The following is a 22,552-nucleotide window of genomic DNA, read 5'->3' on the forward strand; positions in this document are numbered from 1 at the left end:
CACACACGGACCCATGTAAAGGTTTCCAAGTGTATGTACATATGTGAATCTTGCTACAAAGTTCATTGGGAAAGCAACTTGATACTGAGTTTGATGTTGAAATAAAAATAGACCGCAATTTATTGATAAAATCAATCAAAATGAAACGCTGATAACTTGCTCTCCATTTTCTATCCAAACAATGGCCACCCATTCACAACAGATGGCTGCTGTATAGGGCAGTAAACAACAGTACTATAACTTCGTCGGCGTCGTCGTCGTCGTCGTCGACGGCGGCATTCAATTGATGCAAAGTATCAAAGCGTACAAAGCATGCGTGGTTTCAATTGCCCATCGTGGTTGGTGGGGGGATGGAGTGGAAGACGGAGCGCGAAGCGCGGAGAGATCGACGCAGAGTCTAAGACGTATTTTCATGCTGAAAAACGTTCAATATATTTGTTTACAATTTACAACTGCTTGGGATCCACACAAACACACACTCGCAGACTGCGAGAGAGCGCTAGTGAGAGAGCGAGGTGCTCCATTCTAGGCAGCAAAGAGTGCAGCTACACGGTGAGAGTGCCGAATGAGTATCTGTGCTGACCGTTTATTGTGATTAACTATCTGTGCGCGTGTGTGTGTGTTTTATTTTGTCGGGGGATGACATCACCGCACGCTGCTGTCACAAAGTTCGCACACTATCTTTGCTCTCCAAGTGGCTCGCTCTTTTTCTCTCTCCAAACACCTTTGCAAAACATACACGAGTGCATGTGTGTATGGAGTACAGTGGCCTGATACTCGCGCATAAAATACACGCGCAAATTATTTAAAAATTACATATGTGAACGCGTATTTATTATGTAGCTACGTAGAGTTTACAAACTGATTATTTAATATTTAAATACTGGCCATGTGCAACAAGTGACAATCAGCCTAACAACACTGTGCACTATGCTCAACTCGAGTGGATTTGTTTGTTGACCAGCAAAGCGAACGGCAAGAGAGAGAGAGAGAGCAAGTAAGCAAAGAGAGCGAGAGAACGCCAACGCTGACTTGGCTGGCTTTTTATGGCTAGCGCACGAAACTTTGTATGTGTGAGTGAGTGAGTTTGGTTGTGTGCACTGTCTGCTGCCTTAGACCTGGGGGTCTCTCCATCAGTTCAATCAGTCGTTTGGAATTCGCGAAACTATGCGGTCGCAGTACGAAGATAGTGCCGCCGTGTCTACGGATAGCAAGTACCACACTAGCTATAGTTATAATAGCAGCAATAATAACAATAATTACCATAATGGCAATGGCAATGGTATACCATATCATGCGCGCGAAAATTCGCTGCCATTTAGCTACGGCATCGCGACAACATCGACGCCGCTGCGAAAAACGCCAACGCCGACGCGGGCAGATAGTTTTCTCGACTTTGACTACGGCATAGGAAGTGGCAACAAATCAACAAGCAACAACAACGTGTACAATAACAACAACAATAATCATCAACATCACAATAATAATAATAGCAGTAGTAGTAATAATAATAGTAACGGTGATATGATAAAGCCGCAGCCACGTTTAACGAGCCCTTTGCTAGTGCGCAAAACACTCGGCAGCCGCAATCCGACAACAACAACAGCAACAAACACGAATACCATATCGAATACCTATCATTATGGCGGGGGGACGACGACGGCGACGGCGACGCCGCCACGCGCTGACTTTGAGCAGCTGCTGCGCGAGCGACGCGACAAAGTCTACAACGAGTATCGCTCCAAGGAACTAGTTCCGGAACGAGTGCCGCCAACGCCGCCGCAGCGGCGTCAAAGTAACAGTTACAACAACGGACAGCAGAGCAAATACAATTATGATTTCGAGTTCAATTTGAACCTCGATGACGTCAGCGAGCAGCGCAGTCCGCTGCCATATCACACACGGAACATTGAGGTGGACCAACGGCAGCGGCAGTCGCAACCGCAGCTGCATCTGCATCAGGACATGGATGTGCCCGATGGTGCTATTCGAGGTGGTAGTCGTCGCTTAGAATCCACAATTGTGGAACGCAATTATCACACAATTAACAACGGCTACAGCAAAAACAACTACAACAGCTTGGAGCGACCTCCAATGGAAGTGACACACAAACGACTGCTACAACAACAACAGCAACAACAACAGTTGGAGCACATTTATGGTCAGAACCAGCTGCATCTGGAGACGCAGCAGCAGCAGACACGCAGTCGTCGCGATCTGTCGCCCATTTATGCCACCAGCAGCAAACGCACCACAACAACAACAACTGCTGCTCCAAATAGCAATGGCCAAGCGGATTACCTGTTGACGACACCCAGTCCCACCAGCCGACCGGAGACGCCCGCTTTTCCGGTGACGCCACGCACACCATTTGCAACCGGATCTGGGTCCATCTCCGGTCAACGCATCTCGCCCACCAGCGAGTCCATCTACCAGACCATGGGACCCCGTCAGCCAGTCAATTCGACGCCCTCGCCCACCTTTGAGGTGGCCGCCGATCTGGTCAAATTCGCCCGCAACTCGGCCAAGTTCTGGTACAAGGCAACACTGTCCCGCGAGGATGCCATCGCCCTGCTGTTGAATGCCCCGCCAGGCACATTCCTGGTGCGTGATTCCACCACCTATAAGAATGCCTATGGCCTGGTGTTGCGTGTGGCACAGCCGCCAGCTGGCAGCCAGGAGCTGGTGCGTCATTTTCTCATTGAGCCGACGCAACGTGGCGTCCGCTTGAAGGGCTGCGCCAATGAGCCGGTCTTCACCTCGTTGTCGGCGCTCATCTATGAGCATTCCATCAACCAACTGGCGCTGCCCTGTCTACTCCGCATCCCCGAGGCAGACGTGGTGCCCGCTCTGGCGGCCACAACTCCCGCCCAGCAGCAGCTGCTCACCCATGGAGCTGCCACAAATGTGCTCTGGCTGTTTAGCTGCGACACGGAATCCCTCACGGGCAACGAAGCCATTCGCAAGGCCATCCGGACGATGTACGAGCAACGCACGCTGCCGGAGACAACCGAGGTGCACTTCAAGGTGTCGGGTCAGGGCATCACTTTAACCGATAATACGCGCAAGAAGTTCTTCCGCAAGCATTACACCGCCGATGTGATATCGCATTGTGCCATCGACCCGGAGAATCGCATGTGGACAAGTCCCAATGATACCGAGAAGAAGACCATCTTTGCCTTTGTGGCTCGCAGATCACACAGCTCCAAGGATAATCAGTGCCATGTCTTTTGCGATCTGAGTGTCGCTCAACCAGCAGCAGCGATTGTCTCCTTTGCCAATCGCACACTGCCCACGGAGAAGCAGCGTAACTATGTCCTCTGAACAGGACTCGGCTGACGCAACGAAGAAGCTTTTGGCCCTAATCGAATAGCTGGGTGAGTTCCAAACCAATTTCCTTCAATATGCAGCAAATGAGCAGGGTGCGGCATCCGTGGGTGGCCATTAAAATACAGTGGGACATCGATAGGGACATCAATGACCTCAAGAAAGTTCTTCGAAAAGTAGAGCAATGAGATCAATTGAATCATAATCATCCAAACTTTGTAAGGAAATATAATACATATGTATTGTATATAAATAATAAATTTATTAAGATATTCTACGTATCAAAAAGATGCATTTAATTAATAATAATTGGAATCTTAGTCAAGTCACTATATATACATTTTCATATCGGTTCAAAAATAGGGTTAACCTTAAAAAGAAGGAAAAAAGAAAGTTTAACCACTTTAGATAATTAGTTTTAACTAATTCACAAATTACAATGAATATGATTAGTTAAGATGTTATATAGTATATACTCGAAAGAGTATAGAGATCTTATTGGATATAACTGACCTCTTTTCAAAAGTTGTAGCTCGAGAGGTAATCTTTGTCACTTGGAATCATCAGATACAAAAATTTTATTTTATTTCCAATTAAGCTACAAAAAAATCATTCTATTCCAAAGCTACAATTTATTTAATTACTATATGTAACTCAAAGATGCGATTCAGTTCAAGAATAAGTTTTATACTGAAAACTAAACTTTGCCACTTTGAATCATTCCTGGTAAAAAATTCAAGTTTCAACATAATGTCTTTATTTACAAATATGTATATAGTAATATGTACCTACATTTTTCAGTTTGACATTCGGCAAACTTGGCTTGTATAAAACCTAACGGTTTCATTACCTGTAGTATTCACTGTACGTGCAAAACTTCCATAATCTTTGGCGTTAAATGGGAAACGAATAAAATTGTTTCAGTTTCTCGCGCCTTCTTTTGGCTTTTCCCGTGGCTCGAACTGTTTCATTTTTTGTTTTGTTTATGTGTTTTACATTATGTCCCGCCTCACGCCTTCCCGCTGCCTGTTTGTTTGTTTTATGGCCTTCATATATGCGCATATGTATTTGTATACACATCGATACAAAGCGCATGTGTGTGTGTGTGTGTCGAGCCATATAAAAACTTGCTAACATTCCTGATATTAGTTTTTCGCAACGGAAGTTTGTGTCATGAGTCAGTTGCCCACTATAAAATGCGTTGAGCGATGTAGAATATAAACTGAATTGATTTTCAATCTAAATCTGTGAGGGCGTCTGCTTAGATTATGCCCGCACATTCGTATATACAAATATGTCAGACAGGTAGAGATATACATGTGTGTATATATGTATGTAAATCTATTTATCGTTTTTTATACATTTGATTAATTTTCCACACGTCATGGTCATGCGCTGAGGTCGCCAGATAAGGCCCACTGTGCAAAGCTGCAAAAAGAATAAAGACCATTGTATACTCTGTACTTATTCATACGTTTTCGTAATGTAGGATTTTTCATTTTTGATGTAAAATGAATCTATGCACTCTTTATGGTTTTTTTTTTGAACAAACTGAAAAAACATTCAGCTTTATATTCAGTCAAATCAAAGGTATCTTTGAAAGGTATATAAAACCAAAAATTGTATTAAAGTGAAGAAAAAAATGTTGATGAGTAAGTAAGAATAAGATATTTTCATAAAAAAAATATTTCAAATATATGAATACATTAAATATTTAAACACAAGCAGATAAAGTTCAAATGAATCTAATCTATGAATATCGTGCATCAAAATGAGATCGTAAGCAAATATTATACTGCTATGAATATTATAGGATATTTCATTCTCAACTGCAGCACTTTTACTTGCCTCTGATTACAAATTTTCGTTTTGTTATCAACCGGTTAAAATATGTCATTGACTTCAACTGAGTATATAAGCAATATACCCGATATCTGAGAATAGAACGGAACTGTTTTTGAGTGAAAGTTATATAATAATATTTCAATGTGCTTATCTGATTTTCGCATTGAGTCGCTGCCTTAAGAAAAAGATTTAAAATGAATTATATTCACTTTTAATGAATTCATTTCGATTGTGTTCTAGAAGCGATCGAATTCCTATCACACATAATTTAAATTTTCTAAATTTATTGAGATCTATGCGGGCAAATATACTCAAGGCAAAACATTTCATATCTTTGGAATTTTTTAACTAAATAAATAAACAAGTACAGACAGATATAAAGCATTAGTTGGCATTGGTATATAGCGCAAAAGTTTAAATAAATTCATTTGGAATCCGCATTTGGTCGAGAGTCAATTGCGCATTTGAGAAAAATCTACAAAAAAAATTAATTCCAGACGTGTTTTCGTTACCATACATATGTATTTATTTTGATGGCTTCGCGCGATTTCGCCGAGAACCAACAGTAAAAATAACTGTAATATTCTAAAAATAAAATACAATTGTTAAGGCTGAGTGAACATGCGACCCAGACGTCAGTTCTCTTTTTTAGTTATTGTTCCCTTGTGATCTACAATTAAGCAATTAAAATTTATATAGTATAGAGATTAGAGCGATTATATGAAATTTTTATACTTAATGCCGTTTTTTACATCAATTCTTTTCATGTTTGTTTCAGGCGAATTCCCGTTAAAACTGGCCAGTGTTGTACAACGTATATAAATAACATATGTCACTTAAATACATTAATATTAAACGATAAATCGAATGACAAAGTGATGTCAGTTAAAAGTTATGTGTCGCTCACACACATTTATTTATATTAAATGGGCAGAACTTGAATTAGTTAAATGCACAGTGTGGCAAAGCACATTGTATAATGTTAAATCTGTGTTGAATCATAATCAATGTATCTTGAGCAATTTATGGCAGTAGTATATGTATTTAAATGTGCTAAAAACAATATAATTGTATATACAACAAAATTTAATAATAAGTTTCGAAAAGAATATTCAACGAGTTTAGAATTTATATTTATTGTGTGCTTTGTTTCGTTCACTTTGTAGTGCCGTGTTTTTAATGTTGTGGGATAACTAAAAATAAAACAGAAAACAAGCTATTAAATGTAATTTAATTATGGAACGAAAGCTAATATATATGAAAATTAATTATACTAATAAATTGTTAATCTACGATAAAAAACTATGCCATGTGCATATATTGATTAATACCTGCTTTAGATCTAAGTTCTACTAAAACAGTCAGCTTATAAATAAAGTGCAATGATGTTGAAGATACATAAATAATTTGAAAATCCGAAAAGATCAACAGCGCCATCTGTGGGTCAGAGTAAGTAGTATAAATATGGGATTTCTTCGTTATTCTTTTACGCAATTAAATGACGTAGTCCCTGTTATGAATTTCTACGTTATTCCGTTCAAAGAATCCACATATATATTATATATGTATGTACTTCTAACTCTAATCCCTCAGGGAAATCTGCGTTATTCATTTACGATAAGAATTCTCCGTTACGATAGGAATTCTCCGTTACTCATTTTCCCCATGTTTGTATACTACTAGAGTTGTAATCCAATTCATTCAAAATTTTATTCACACATCTACAAATTTAAAAAGCTTAATAAACTGCCTAAACGATTTGATGCATATACGGTTAATTTGTTGCACAAAACCCTTTAGACAGTCCATTAATGCCAGGTGAACAGACAGTGGGCAATAAGTAGATAAATTGTGGCAATAAGGACGGTAAAGATCATGACAGGAAAACCGATATACAAAAAGTGCCGAAAGTTGATGTCATAACCATGCTGCTTCGCTATGCCGCAAGTAACCACATTGGCCGAGGCACCAATCAGTGTTCCATTGCCGCCAAAGCAGGCGCCATAGACAAGCGACCAGATCAAGGGATGCAGCGATAAACCAAGGGACTTGTTTGTCCCCAACTTGATAACAAGTTTGAGCATCAGCGTCGTTATGGGAATGTTGTCCACAAACGCGGAGCTCAAGGCACTAAACCAGAGCACCAATAAAATGCTGACAACCATCTGTGAATCCTCGTCCACACCCATGATAATATCGGTGGTGATATCATTGATGCAATCGATCAATCCCATCACCACCAGACTCTCCATGAACACAAAGAGAGCAGCGAAAAAGACCAACGTAGACCACTCGACACGCTCCAGGATCGAGTCCACATCCGACCTATTGGCCAAAATGAGCAGCAGGAGAGCAGCTAGAATGGCCGACCAGGATAACATGATGCCCTTTAAGCCGGGTATCGAGCTGAGCAGGAAGAGGAACACCGCAATGCCCAAGGCGATGCAACATTTGATGAGCAGCGGCATATCCTTAATGCGTTGATGCTCCTTCAAATGCTTAAGCGTCTCCTCGAAATGTTCTTCACTCTTTGGCTGTTGCGTTTTCTCCATTTCCAGGCGCTCCCTCAACACCTCGATGTGCCTATGTATGGTATGACTATATTGCGTGTCCTTGCTATTCTCCGCCTGCTTTTCGAGTGCCGCGATCGAACGCAACAATTGATCGCCAGTGTCTTTAAGCTTATCCCGTGTCATGTAGTAGATCAACACGAAGCCAAGGAGCATGGCAACCAACACCCCGGGGAAAACGTGCAGCACAAAGTTGCCGAAGTTGATGCCCGATTGGTGAATAAACGAGTTGGACACAATGATCACATTAGGTGGATCTCCCACTGGAGTCAGAGTCCCGCCAATATTCGAGAAGATCGCCACGCAGATGAGCACAACCAGCGTATTGATGGCCAACATTTCGCAGAGACGAATCGTCACCGGCACCATGAGCAGCACAATTGTCACATTGTCGAGAAAGGCGGACAGGACGCCGGTGAACATATACAAATAGAAGAGCAGACGCCAGATGTGTCCCTTGGACAGCTGATAGGCAAACACGGTCAGATAGTCAAAGGCACCCGTCTCCGAGACGATGGACACCATGATCATCATGCCAAAGAGCAGCATCAACGTTTCCATATCGATCCACTGGACGATCTCCTGCAACGATGGACGATCCTCCAATATGCAGAGCACTCCAATACCGCTGGTTGCCGCCATGAGGGCGGCAAATGTACGATCCGTGATATCGAAACCAATCAGCACATACAGCATGATCAGCAACAACAATCCCAGCCACACACTGAGACTTTCATTGAAAGGATTCGCATCGATCTTGATGGACATGCCCAATGGTTCTGAATGATGACTTAGCAGTGTCAGCTGCAATGTCGTATCCGGATTGCTCCATGCACGAATCAGCATGCCTTTGTCCATCATCAGATCGCTAACGAATGCTCTCTTGAGGTCATCGTCCAATTTGAATCTCTTCTTCACAGTGTTCAATTCAGTAGAGTCCGCCTCAGCGACATAGACTCTCCACACCCTGGATTGCCAGGAGCTTTCATTTGACTTGTCATTAAACAATTCGATGGCAACTTCTATGGCGGACGGATTGTCGCGCGCATACTTCGAATGCATTGTGGCTATCAAATCAATGTTGCCCTTCAGCACTACACTGACCGAATCTCCAAGTGGATCTTCGTCTATTTTGATCGCTTGCTTTGCATTGGGAGGAACGGGAACAATAATCTCTTCAGATTTATGCGGTGGCGTTAGAATAATGTACACCGTACATATTGCCCATATGATAAGCAGGATGGCAATCTTTACGACTGAGAATATGAATTTGTGAAGCTCTCGACGGTGAAGCTGCTCCTCGGTTAAAGTCCCATCGTTCTCCAAGAAGATTGAACGACGAATGCTGGAAGCTCGACGAGCACTGTAAGCCATAAAATAAATAAAACCGTTTTTTCTTGTTTCAGATTCTTGTGTTTTTGGTGAGTTTTTATTTAGTTTTAACGATTTTTATAGATAGGATTACTTGATTTGAAAAATAAAATATAAATAATGATATGGAGGAGTTAATATCGAATATATTGTAACAATGTTGTCTCTAACTAAATCAGTTTAGTTTTTAGCCCATCTTAAAACACCATAAGGTAAAAAAAAACAGAATCTGAAATGCAATATAATTGGTGAGTTTTTATTTTATTTAAAATATTTGATTGCTTGATTGGCAATTTTTGCGTAATTAACATGTCTAGTCTTGTAATTATAACAATGTTGTCTTTGGATTCTTCAGTCTGTCATTTGTGGGTTGTACGTAGACTTTTGTCGCCCACAGTTCATTTACTTAGCCCACTTGAACGGAAGCAAGTTATAAATACATTACTATTTAATGGTGGCATATAGTCGATAATGAATTGGCAAATGAATAGCTACAAAAATCGCGACAAATGAGAAAATATATTAAATGCATAGCACAGCATCTGTTTGGAATACGTTATCTTTTTGCTGTTGGCGAGTTCTAATTTCAGACAGATAGAAATACAATGGGTAAATGTAAATATAAATAAACACATGTAACCATTGTTGGCGTTTCTCGCTGTTGTTCAACAATTAAGTGACTGACTGCTATATGGGCATATATTCTTTATTGTTGTTATTGTATTGTTATATACAACAATACTACATACAATCCAGCGTCAATTTGCGCACACACAATTGTTTTGAAATTTTATCTTATCGTTTGCCAACTACTCTATAGATATAATACCCTAAACAAATTACTCAAAAGGGTATGCCAATTGAAATATTAAGTCAAACAAGATGTGAAACTGAAAAACAAAGATAAAATATGGTATACGGTTGGTAAATAAATTAAAAATACAATGAGATTTCAACTTTTTTAAATTCAATATCTAAAAATAGATTGTTCTATTAAGTTAAGGTAGATCCAGAGAAATACCATAAGAAACTAAATTGCCTATTACTTTTTAGAAATCCAATATCTTAAAATAAACTTTGTGACACGATTAAGAGGATTAAGTTAAGCAATAACTACTTCTTAAGTGAACCACATGATAACTTAATACAACTAGACTATTAAACCAATGAAATTGTAAATTTTTTAAAGAAATATTAAGTTGTGGATCATTTGATGATCGCATTGTGGCAAGTTTAGAGTGGAAACAATTTAATATTACCATATGCTCGATTTTATTTATTTTTCATCTTCGCAACGCTAATGGGTTAATGCAATTTATTATACAACAACAAAAACAGTAACAACAACAACAGCAGCAGGAGGCAAAGCGTGTCAAGTGAAATGAAAATGCGACTGGCGACGACCTTGAAATCCAAATTGTGGCACGATGACGTCATCCGTCAACACAATAACAAAACTGGCACAACAGGCAATGAATCGCGACGAGACGAGTAAAAACAGCTGTTGTATATATGTATGTATGTGCATATATCGTGTATATCGTGTTGTGTACCAACATTAGAACCTAACACATTTGAAATAGAATGCAACTACAAATTTACCCAAAAATTCTATGCATAACTGAAAAAGCCGCTTTGTCCCAACAAAGAATCTCTTAGACATATGTATTTATTTTTTTGTTTTAATCTCATTTTATTTTATTTTGTTTCTTTTTTGATTTTGGCCGCAGCTAATTTCCTCATTTTAATGGCCACAGAAAGCGAAACCGGTTTGTCTTGTTTGCTGTTCTCCGGCCAATAGAAGTGCGAATAATTAAACAGCTGACAAAAACCAGCAGCCAAAACATCATCGAAAACATGCGTGTGCTCATACATACATACTTTCATGATTGTTTGCCATAGACATAACTTTAGGTGTTGTACGCTCGTAGAGGAAGAAGTTAATTATTCAATTAATTAGCAGAAAAAGTCGATATCTACATCATTCTTTATTTAGCTATCAGGTCTTGAGAAAACAAAAAAAAAGTTATTGATGAAATATAACAACTGATTTTATATATCTTGCATTTTGCATTCATTTTAATACATTTGGTTGTGTTTTTTCCTTTTTTGTTTGTTGTATTTGCGTGTAGAAAAGTGAACATAAAATCAACGTCCTTTCATACGCTGCTCTCTCTATAAGTGTATGTGAGTGTCGTGTCTGTGTTTTATATATATATATAGTATATCTACATAGCTACATACATGGTTTTGTTTACATCATATTTAATTAAACATAATAAATACATATCTAAGCATATAAATATATATACGTGTGTATATTAATACAAATATATTTATATATTTATAGATATTTAACAGATAATACATCCACTTGTTACGTCCACACTAAACATTGGGCCTCCCGTCCGCCGAATGATCCGGCAGACTCAACAGTAGTACAAGTGATACAAAAATACATAATGAATAAACCCAATCACAGTACAAAACTCAAGTGATGCCAATAACTCCTCTTGCAATCTTCTCTCTTGTCGTATTACAAAATGTGAATTCGTTTCGTTTCATTTGCTGTTTTTTTAGATAGAAATTTCGCTAGATTTTCACGAGCCAATAGTCACGTTCCTTAATTCGATTTAGCCGAGTACGGACTGGTTGAGCCAACCGAAGGCGGTGTAGGCGTGGCACCACTGCGTATGCCATCCCCTTCACAAACGTATTTGCCTAAAGAGACGAGAGATGCATAATTAATTTACTCCATTTCATTATCGTCGTTGAATTCACTTACCTGACACAAAACGCCGCTTGACCAAGGACAAACGATAGCCACTTCCTTGCAGCTCGAATTCGATGCCTGAAAGTGTGGTGCCCTCGCAATTGAACTGTGTGGCCAGCATGGCCGGTGTGGAGGGACCATCGTTGAGCTCCAGCCGTGCACGCAGCGTGCCAACGCCGCCATCCTGTGAATTCTGCGAAATATCCGTGAAGTTCCACACCAAACGATTCGATTCGCCCAACCTAGAAAGGTAATTGAAAAGGCTAAGTATGGAAAGTAAGAGTTATAGTTACGAGCTACTTACCAGGACGAATGCGGCTTTGATTGCACATTGCGCACGGAGCCATTAACCGGCACAGAGAGTGTTACATTCAGCAGTGGAGAGGCGCTGGCCATGGCATGATTATTGTACTTGTAGTCAACTTTAAGCGCCGTGTAGCTGGGCTCGCACTTCCAATAGCTGACCAGCTGGAACGGACACGAGCTGGCGCCCGGTTTGGTGCGCACCTGATACTTGAGTATGTCGACGTTAAAGTACGAGGCATTCGGATTGTTCTCCGCCTGACGACGCAACAAAGCCGTCAACGCTGGCATATTAAACTCCAGCAGCGTGCTCATCGCGCTCGACTGTTGGCGATCGCTGTGTTAATTATAGAAATTAATAAAAGTTGACAATCATAGATCAAACATTACTCTACTTACATCTGAACCAACTTGCCGTTGGGCACCAGGTTATCCAGATTTTGTACTTGCTTAATGCGAAAGCCCAGCTTGGCTGGATTTGGATTATTGGCTAGCAGACCGGCAATGCCGGCTGGGAATGATAGCATCATATCACCGGACACCTTCACCTGGCAACGCGACTCATCGCTGCCTCTGAAATAGGCGTGGATTATCTCATGGAATGCAACCGCCAGCGGTATTGTGTCCGATATGCCAATCGTCAGCGGCGACGGACCACGCGACGATCCCATGCCCCCAATGGCAGTTCGGAACTCCAGACTGCCAATGCTGTCCGCTCGATTCATTGCTGGTGCTGGACTCATCCGACCGCGTCCCACTGTCGCACTGCCAGCTGCAGCAGTTGCCGCTGTGCCAATGGCAATCATATCCGAGCGACGTGAGGGGGGACGCGGTATAACAATGCTGCTGCCACCGGCTGATGTGGGCGTGGGTATCTGACGACCTGGCGGCTTGCTCAGCGTAGCCGATGGCGGCGCCGAGGCACTCATTTCACCCAGCTCCGAGAATATGTCGCCCAGATCCGCGTAGCGATTGTGACTCGCATTGTTGGCATTGTTGTTGGAGAGCGTCGGACTCTGCAGCGGTGCATACGGATGCACGCTGGCGGTAGGCGTTGAAGCATTGGAAATCTCTGGCGATTGTTGGCGCGAGACTACTGCTCCACGTGTGCCACCTTGCAACTGTTGGCTGTGATGCTGTGGGGGTTAAAATATAGAAATAGTTGAATAAATTAAGCGTATTAATTGTAGTTACATTTAAAAGGCCAACAAGGGGGCGTGGAAACGTTCTAAAACGGAATTCAACTGCGTTGGAGACACATAAATGGCGTCACCAAATTTGGTAGCTTTAACGCTCATAGTTTTTAACAAATGAGTATTTAAACAAACGGACAGACAGCCAGACAAATTGTTTACTAACCGCAAATACGCCAGTGGGCGACAGCGAGATGTTCTCCACCGTTGCTCTTAGCTCATCCACGCTGGCCGAAATGGGCGCTTGTCCATTGTTCAGTGGCTTTATCTTAACATGAATGCGTCGCTTGTCGTTGTCTGAATCCGTATCCGAGTCCGAGTAAAAGCTTCCAGCTGCTGAATTACGTGAGCTTTGAGTATACAGCATAGCATTTGAAATATGATTTTGTCTTACACTTATCGTGACCCTCCTCCCAAGCAATTTCCTTGGCTGGCTGTATGCTGAATCCTTCCTCATCCACCTCATAACCACCACCGCTGGCATTGGCCGCATTTGCTGTGCCAGTTGTTGACGAGCTCGCTGCCCCAGCTCCTGAGGTGTTGCTGGTATTGGCCAAACCATTGCCAGTGGCGCCCGTTCCAATTGCACCGCCTCCACTGCCTCCCATGCTGCTGACACCCGCCGAATCGACGCTGCCTTGAGCCGAGGTGGCAGACAAGGCAGCCAAGCCGCCTCCAGCACTGCTGCCACTTGAGTTTTGAGTCTTCATACTGCGTCCATGATCATCATAGTCCAAGAGTGTGTTATTGGCTCGCTCCGCGCTGCAGCAAAGAATGAGTTACTATGCCGTTTAATAGTTAATATTAGATAACTCACCTGGTTAGACGCTCCTCCTGCTTATTGTCAGCGGCCTCGTTGTCTTTCTTCTTCTTTGACTTTTTGGTTTTTGCCTTGTCGCGTCTACTACGCAAAATGCCCGAAACTGCAGCGAGATTATCCATAAAACAAAGAAAAGTTAGAATTTGAATCTCTACTAAACTGTTGAACAAACATTAAGTACATAAACATTAAACTAACGCTGCACTTAAAAACAACACAAATTGAATGTGCAGTATCTAATTTGAAAGAGGAATTTAAGAATGTTATGTGAATATGCTACACTAATCGGGATCATAAAGTATAGAATTGCATAACGATCAAGAGAGATTCTGATGACAAAGTTTAGTGCGAAATTTAAGATATGCCTGAAAAGGGAGGGACTTTTTCAATGAACTCAAACACCGCCATAAGTTATAACGAATGATTAGATGAAGATGTTACAAAATTGTGAGTGAATGCTCAATGCTTGCGGGAACTTGTACTTAAACTAAATACACATGCAAGAGGTGTGAAAATTAATATGTACATTCATGTCTGTAGAATCTGAGGGAGGGGGAATTGATTTGGGAGGTATTCACTTTACGTTCATGTTGGTATTTACATTTACCCTGAGAGTTCGATGTGAATATATTTAAAAGTGACGTTGTACGTCTGGACGTTGTTGCTGTTGTTGTTGTTGTTGTCGTGGCCCCATTGTTGCCCACTGCAGTCTGTTGTTGCTGTTGCTGATGATTGAGATGATCTTGCTCGTTTAATGATTTCGATAATTGCTGCTCGCTTGTCGTTGCATTCATTTGCTTTCGACCATCTACATTTGCAGTTGGTGTTAAGACCTCATGCGGCTCGTGTTGCTGTTGTTGTTGTTGCTGATCTAAAGTTGTGATTTCAATTAGTTTTGATCGGTGGTGCATAGATGATTGAATTTAAATTTGAATGAATTGCATGATGATCATGATGATGTCGTGACACAAAAAGCAAGCGTGTTGAGTTGTGTAATTCAGTGTAGTGGTTGTTGTGTAGTTTAGCGGTTGTTGTGTAGTTTAGTGTTTGAGTTTGTTAATATTGTTAGTATTGTTAACAAGAGTGTGTTTTGTGTGCGTAAAAAAAGCGTGGGGTAGATTAACCTGGGACATTGGCTGAGTGTTTGAGTGTACATTTCGAAAAGTATAACATAAGACATAAATAATAATAACAAAAATTTAACATAAATTAAAAACAATAACTTATTGAAAACTATAAACTAAGGACGTAATTATTTAGCATTTATATTTACAACACCAAGCATTAGGTGATAAATGGCACCAACTTCAATAGTCTATAAGATGGAAATGCCAGACAATCATGTTTATGCACTTGAATGATCGGTTGTAAGACAGTTGTACATAAACAATACACAAAATACAAAAAGAGACAGACAGACAGAAAAAGGCAGAGAAACTTCAACCCTTAATAAGAAAATTAAAGAAAGAAAAGAAAAAAATAATAGAATGAACCTTGATTATCCTGATGCTCAGAGTTAGGGGAATTTTTGTTGGTGACATTGGTGGTGAAATTAATCGTGCCAGTTGTTGTGTTGTTCGTGTTCGAATTGACACTTGTTGCTGTTGTTGTGATGATATTCGTGTTGTTGTAATTGTTGTTGTTGGCACTGTTGCTGTTGCCAGGCATACCGAAATTCGCAGTGCTGGTACTTTGCTGTTGCAGCTGCTGTTTGTTGGCTGTTGGCATAAACCACGAGCGCAGACTCTTCACCGTTGACGTTGTGCCACTGGCTGCGGCCGGTTGTGCACCTAGTGTTTCGGGTGAAGTGGGTCGAGGCGATGACAGCGCACCGCCACTGCCCAGCATCGCATCATCCGCATACGGAATACTACCGCTGGCCGCGCTGCCGCTGCCCAGCGATATGCCAGCCAAAGCATCGCCCCCAGCACCGCTGCCACCGCCGCCTCGTTGATCCATTGACACCAAACTGCCCGAGGCAGCTGCAGCGGCGCCACCAGCACGTAATGCAGCTTGAATGCTAGTTGCCGAGTTCGAATTGGATGCGGCAGCAGACGCCTGCTGTGGCTGCAATCGCGATCCGCCCGACAGTGTGACAAATTCCAATTCGAGCATTTCTGTAAATAGCATTTGAGTGTTATGGCATCAATTGACATTTGACCCGTCAATTAATCAACATACCAGGCTTCTCGAGACCCGTGTATTTGTTCAACACGAACTGCTCCAGCAGCTTGTCCACAGACATGTCCACAAACTGTCGCTTAAAATCGGAATGCACTTGGCCGACCATGTCGTGATTGTTCTGCAGCATCTCCAAGTACGTAGACAGAAACTCCTTCATCTGCCGCAAGTGCACCTCCTCGATCTCTTGAAAGCGCTGTTCAAAATTGAGTTGGTTATAATTAATACTTTTCAAATGCAGATTGCATATTAAATTTACCTTGCATGTTTGTGTCATGCGACGCTCGAATTCGTTTTTAATCGGATTATGCTTGTCGAGCAGCGCTTTGTACTCCTCTTGCAGTTTCTTCAGCTTGCTTTCCAGCTTCTCGGCATCCTTGTGCGAGCCGTTATCCTTGCGCAACTTCTCCAATTCCTGCACCTTGCTGGCATACAAATCGCGCAGCTTTTGCACCGCCACCGTCGATGTTTGTATCGCTTGCACGCACTCGAGCGTCTGCGACTCCTCGTCTTTGACGCACTTGTGCTTCTTATGCAGCTCATCGGCATACTTGGCCACATCCTTGACCAGCTCTGTGAGCTTTTGCACCATCTGCATGTGCAGCGTGGACAACTTCTCGGCCGAGGTGCGCAGTATAGTCCAAACTGGAGCAAAGGTGCTGTTCAATGTGCCTGTGCTGGCTTTGTGCGCCAGCTTCGACATCATCTTTGAATTTTGCTCCTCAATGTTGGATTTCTCACGCAAGAATTCGGACAGCTCCTTGCTGGCCACCAGTCCGAATTTCATATTGTGATAGAGCACATCGAATCCATTGTTCTTCTCCCCCTATAATGTATAAATCAAATTAGTCATTTACTTAGATTAACTTTAGGTCATTTGGTGCTTACCCAAAAATAATCGTTAAAATCCACCGTCATTTTGAATGCTTTCTTTTAAATGCTTCGATTAGAAAATATGTCGCAGGCTTTGCCTTTGATGTGGTTGATTGGATTTTCGTCTTCTGCTTAGTTAATTAATTGACTTGGATTCCCAATCCATATGCCCCCTAGTGGTGCAATGTCGAGCACAGTGGCACTTTGGCTGGCTGGCAGGCAGAGCTCATCATCATCATTGTCAGTGTCGCCCTCGGCGTGCTTAGGAAGCATTGGTTGCAGGTGCTCCTCCCTTGTGACTGCAGAGAAATAAGAGTTTGAAATTATCAATTAGTATTGTAAGCATTAGATTAATTAGAAATTCGATAGCTCTATATAAAGATGCTCTTGTTCTTAATATTTCGTAGCAACTGAACAACTTTTCAACCCACAACCTAGAGGCTAGATAAAATTAAGTCACTCAAAAAGAAGGCGTAGTCAATGCTTCCATTCAGGAAAGACTCGGTTACTTTTATTAATATATTAAGTACTTATGGTAATACATGATTGGTTTGAATAGCGCACAGATTATGAGTTGTGGCATATAATATCTAAGCTTAAGAGCATTCAAACTCCGCTCTGTAACTTGGCAGTTTCCTGGTCAATGCGTTCCTCCAGCGCGCGTGTTAAAATGGTGCAGCAGTCCTTGATGGCATGATAGATGATATTCTTAATTTGTAGCTTATCCTCATGATTGGTGTGCGAGTGCGAGAGTCGTCTGAACTCGTGTGTGAGATGATAGCAATGCGTAATATTCTCTGGCGACACAAAATCCTCGGCAACTTTGATGCAATTATGGAGATTCTGCACCTGATGCGGAGCACCAGCTGGTATAAAAACAGCGTCGCCCAGACACTGGACAATGGGATAACCCTCCACGCCGTACTCCTTGAACAAACGAGCACGCAACTTATCATCCAGATACCAATTCTGATCATGTATGGGATCATGATCCGGTTCGAGGCGAAAGCCTTTCTCCAAGGTGACGCGATTCAGCAGATCACGTATTTTGTCCGCATCGCGTGCCGGAAAAATGTGCCACAATGCGCCTGGCAACACATCCGGCGATTGGCAGCGTGCTCGCGTGATATAATCACAGCCACCCAAGGCAATAGCACGCTGAGTGGCCGCCAGCTGTGGCTTGCTATCCTCATCTGTGGGGATGCCCACATAGACCATAATATTGACGGCATCTGAGATGTCCAGATGCAAGTTGGTGGTGCCTTTATCCGGATGCAGTGCCGAGCCATAGGCATTGTACATTTTGGGCCCCAAATCAGGTGGCACAAACATCTTGGGCAAGCAGCTGGCAATGTTAAGATTGCCGGTGCGCAAAGTATACTCCGGCATGGGTAATCCACGCATCAGATCCGCAAAACGTGTGGGCAAGATCTCGGCGAAATCATCGCCTGGTGGCCAATCCTTTAGCTTGAGAAGCATGGGCTTGCCATTGGCATCCAGCAGACGCTTATGCATGCATTGAAATCCCTCCCAGAAGTGACGCATTGGTTGATTGGGCACCAGATTGCCATTGAGACAATTGATCAAATCGTTGGGCTTATCGCCAAAGTCGCGACAAAACGCCTGCGGATGCCACAAATCCAAATTGAGTGATCGCGCCACTTCCGAGATCATCACAGGCTGTCCACATTTCCACACCTCCTGGTAAAGCACGCGATTGTCCGGATGCATGGGGTCCGTGAGACGCAACAGTTTGCCATCACAGAGCCACTCGTGTGGCACGCCAGGCGCCAGTTGCGTCGAGTGTGCCAGCGTCATGGCACGTGGTGGCAGGAAACGACGCAATCCCGCGAGACCTTTGCGCAAAAAGTTAATGTGCTTGAAATTGTCAAAAGCGCTCGTTATGGGATCCTTGCCGAGTGTCTCCTTGGTCCACACACGCCCTGGTACATAGTCAATGCCATGCTGCCGAGCAAACTCCAATTTCTTGGCATGCAACAGCTCCAAACGTTGCTGTTGTTGCAGTGTTTGCGCCGTTGCCAGGGAGGAGGCGCTCGTCTGTTGTTTTAGCTGCGACTCCTTGATCATATCCTCAATAAACTGAGTCAGATCCTCGTCCTTGACCTGCTGCTTGCTTAGCAAACAGCCGCAAACCTGCGGCACCTGCCACAGCATGCGTACCTCGTGCAACAAACGTCCAAGCACATTAAGTGCATCCCCAGCTATGATTTGGGTCAACATCAGTTCCGACAGCGAATGCTTCTGCTGCTTTTCGTCGGTGCAGAGCAACCATTGATGCTCGTCGTTTCCACGTTGGGTCTCAATGCGCCGCTTCACCTGCAGTCCTTCCTTGCGATCCTTGAAGCAATCGATGCACACACCAAAGCCGCACTTGTTGCACGTCCAGTGATAATTGAAGAGCGTAGTGTCACACACATCGCATATCTCTCGAATCCCTTGCACCGCCTTCTTCCATGCAATCGTGCCATCGGGATTCTCGTGCAGCTTCAACGCCTCCGCCTCCTGGCGCCACAAGTAGCAAAACTGATCGCCAGCATGCAGCAAAATGTAGCGACATACTTGGATATCCATATAGCCCGCTGTAGGCGCCGTTTTACCGTCGGGCTGCCAAATGCTATAATCATCGCTGGTCGGCTCCTGATACGGATTGGGAAAGCCTGCCACGCTCAGTTCTCCTGCCTCGTTGTACTGCAGACGACGAAACTCGTAGAATCGACAGTAGATGTCATTGTTATTACTGTTACTGCTGTTGTTGTTGCTGCTGCTAATGTTGCCGCTGCTTAGTGTGGCAGCTTGCAGCCCATGACGACGACGACACTCGCGGCACTTCGGGGTCTTGGATTCCTGCAGCTTAAAGCAAGGCAAGTGCTGCAAGAAGATGCTACAATTGGCGCGATATTCTTGATCCAGCTGCTGCTCTTCAGCGGTCAGTTCAATGGCATTGCTTTCTTGTAGCTTCGGCTGCTGTTGTTCCATGTTGCCCCTTCCACTTGTTGCATCATCTGCTTGTGCTTGTTGTTGCGGTTGTTGTTGTTCCAAATTAGCACGCTTATTGCTGCTGCAGCTTTCATTCGATATGCGGATCTCAATAATGGATTTTGGTTCCGGGCGTGTTGACGAGAGCGAAGCATTCGACAAGGCGCGCTTGCGACCATTATCGGGCAGCGTTGCCAGACTTAGATTATCTGCTGTTTGTGACATTGCTCACACTGTGCACGCGAGTATTCAGCGAAGATGGGAGAGAGAGAGAGAGAAAAAGCATAATATGAACATCTCATAATAAGCCAGCTTATTACAGTTTTGGATTTGTAGCCAGCCGGCTTTATTAAGTACTGCAGCAAATTCACTATCGATAAAACTGTCATAGTCAGCAGTCATCGAGCAGCGACGCATTATTTGTTGTAAAAACCGTTACTATTACTATCACTTGCACTTTTTTCCATTAGCAAAAAATAAAAATAAGTTATCAGAGTAAAGTGCAAAGAAACAAGGTCAGAGACTCGAGCAATAATTTATCATTGAATTAAAGGGGCGTTTGATTAGAAACTTAAAATGTATAAACATTTAAACATACACATAATTATGTACTTAACTACACATTTGTAGGCCTGATAAGCCTAATACATTAATGCAAACACCCCCAATATGAAAACCATTGAATTAGCAATTATCACACACACACAACTATGTAAATATGTGTTTGCTGATAAAATTAAAAAAAAATAATGACTTTAAGAAAATTTCAAATATGTATGTACATATATAAAAATGAATGTGTTGATTACAGCAATTAGCTGCAAGTTGAACGTTTTCCCTTCTCTTGATTCTCTCCATCTATCTCTCTCTCTTCCTCGTACACACACTACAAGTTGCAACAAGTGTCACTGTCATTTGCAGTATATCGATAAATGTTCTGCACTTGCACTTTGCAATCGATTACTAAGGTGCGGAAAAATCCGATTAGGGTCAGGTCAAGCTGAACTTTGTTTAACCACTTGGGTTACATAAATCCAATAAGCATGCACACGCACGCTGTTTTTCTTTTTCGTTTTAAACCTTGGATGATACACAACACTTATACACTTACTCACACACACATGAATACTCTTGTGGCACTGGCGATAATGTTTTGGGCGTGAACCGCAATGAAGCCGCAGCTACGGCTTGTTCGCCTTATCGATGTTTGGGACACACACATACACGAAGGCAAACAGAGAATTACAAAACAAATGAACCGTTGCTTGCATTTTAGTACTTGCCGTCTGCTGAATTGATGAATCAATTCACTCTTTCATTGACCTTTCAATTTAATTGGCACCAAGAACTCATATTACATAGAATTGTCGTCACTCCAAGGCATTAAAATCAATAAATAACAATGCCAACGACATTTATTAGAAATAGTACGAGAGTATGCTAAATATAATAAGAATAGGATGTCAGCCACTTCAGTTCTAACTTTATTCTACGAATATTATATTATGTGCGCAAAATCAAATTAAATTTTTAAGCCGCCTGATAACACACTAAAATACTACCTTTTATATCATAAACACAGCAGACGCTCGACAACACTGGTCATGGATTACTACATCGCTACTCACCCTACTACCTTTTTAACGTGTGTTGTTTTGTCAATGAGTCGAAATTTTTTGCACAACCATTTTTCAGGCTCTTGTATGTATAATAATTCAACGCAAACTTGTGAGCAGTTTGCGAATTCACTTTAGGTTTAACCACTCTCATTTAGAGCAGCCCATCAGATATGGGGGCTCTAGAATTTTTATCAATTTAAATTGTGTACTTAATATAACAAACACACCAATACACACACAACACGTACGTTTCCCTTACATACACACATTCTTAGTTGAACGATCTAGCGTTCCAGTATACGAAGTATGCATAGTATGGGTGTATATTTGTATGCACGCACGCACGCATACATGCATACGCAAATGTATGGAAGGGGCAGAATATAAAACAAGCAAATTTTCACGGAACTATTTATATGCAATTTTCTCAACGATTTTCACTTACGTTTTATTGTTGAATATTACCAGCACACTAGCACATTCGTTTTACAATTTATTAGCATTTAGATGTCGAATTATTTCTGTAACAAAATTCAACTTTTCTGCATCAACGCGCACACATACACGCAGACATATACAGCGTGACCACAATTGGAATTACAAGAAATACTATTTTCCTTCGATAGTTCGATTACTCACTCGATTATCAATTGAAGGTCACACTTTATTAGGTATGGTAT

The 22,552-nt window shown here is 42.2% G+C and overlaps 4 protein-coding genes across 9 annotated transcripts; 1 reads left to right on the forward strand and 3 right to left on the reverse strand.

Moving 5' to 3' along the window:
• Nucleotides 1-1,134: 1,134 nt before the first annotated feature.
• Nucleotides 1,135-7,045, forward strand: LOC132784941 (tensin homolog). Its single transcript, XM_060790866.1, has 2 exons — nt 1,135-3,377; nt 5,951-7,045. Exon 1 carries the CDS (start codon nt 1,168-1,170, stop codon nt 3,322-3,324), a length of 2,157 nt encoding a protein of 718 aa, XP_060646849.1. The 5' UTR covers nt 1,135-1,167; the 3' UTR covers nt 3,325-3,377; nt 5,951-7,045.
• On the reverse strand, nt 6,981-9,116 carry LOC132784025 (P protein-like). Its single transcript, XM_060789388.1, has one exon. It carries the CDS (start codon nt 9,114-9,116, stop codon nt 6,981-6,983), a length of 2,136 nt encoding a protein of 711 aa, XP_060645371.1.
• A 1,953-nt stretch (nt 9,117-11,069) lies between these two features.
• On the reverse strand, nt 11,070-22,453 carry LOC132787313 (F-BAR domain only protein 2). Of its 6 annotated transcripts, none has more exons than XM_060794271.1 (13): nt 22,318-22,453; nt 17,272-17,555; nt 16,643-17,209; nt 16,384-16,579; nt 15,873-16,319; nt 14,810-15,073; nt 14,200-14,305; nt 13,777-14,144; nt 13,549-13,715; nt 12,589-13,325; nt 12,191-12,526; nt 11,899-12,128; nt 11,070-11,834 (listed from the first exon to the last, which is right to left on the reverse strand). In XM_060794271.1, exons 2-13 carry the CDS (start codon nt 17,299-17,301, stop codon nt 11,737-11,739), a joined length of 3,546 nt encoding a protein of 1,181 aa, XP_060650254.1. In that variant the 5' UTR covers nt 17,302-17,555; nt 22,318-22,453; the 3' UTR covers nt 11,070-11,736. The 6 variants fall into 6 exon arrangements, with proteins under 6 accessions (XP_060650254.1, XP_060650251.1, XP_060650253.1 ...); XM_060794268.1 differs by having other exon boundaries at nt 13,549-13,718; XM_060794270.1 differs by having other exon boundaries at nt 15,696-16,319.
• Nucleotides 17,739-22,415, reverse strand: LOC132787314 (lysine-specific demethylase 3A-A). Its single transcript, XM_060794273.1, has 2 exons — nt 22,318-22,415; nt 17,739-20,486 (listed from the first exon to the last, which is right to left on the reverse strand). The coding sequence occupies exon 2, from the start codon at nt 20,476-20,478 to the stop codon at nt 17,863-17,865; it is 2,616 nt and encodes an 871-aa protein (XP_060650256.1). The 5' UTR covers nt 20,479-20,486; nt 22,318-22,415; the 3' UTR covers nt 17,739-17,862.
• Nucleotides 22,454-22,552: the final 99 nt, after the last annotated feature.

This window comes from Drosophila nasuta, chromosome 2R (assembly GCF_023558535.2).
Source record: "Drosophila nasuta strain 15112-1781.00 chromosome 2R, ASM2355853v1, whole genome shotgun sequence".
NCBI lineage: Eukaryota > Metazoa > Arthropoda > Insecta > Diptera > Drosophilidae > Drosophila > Drosophila nasuta.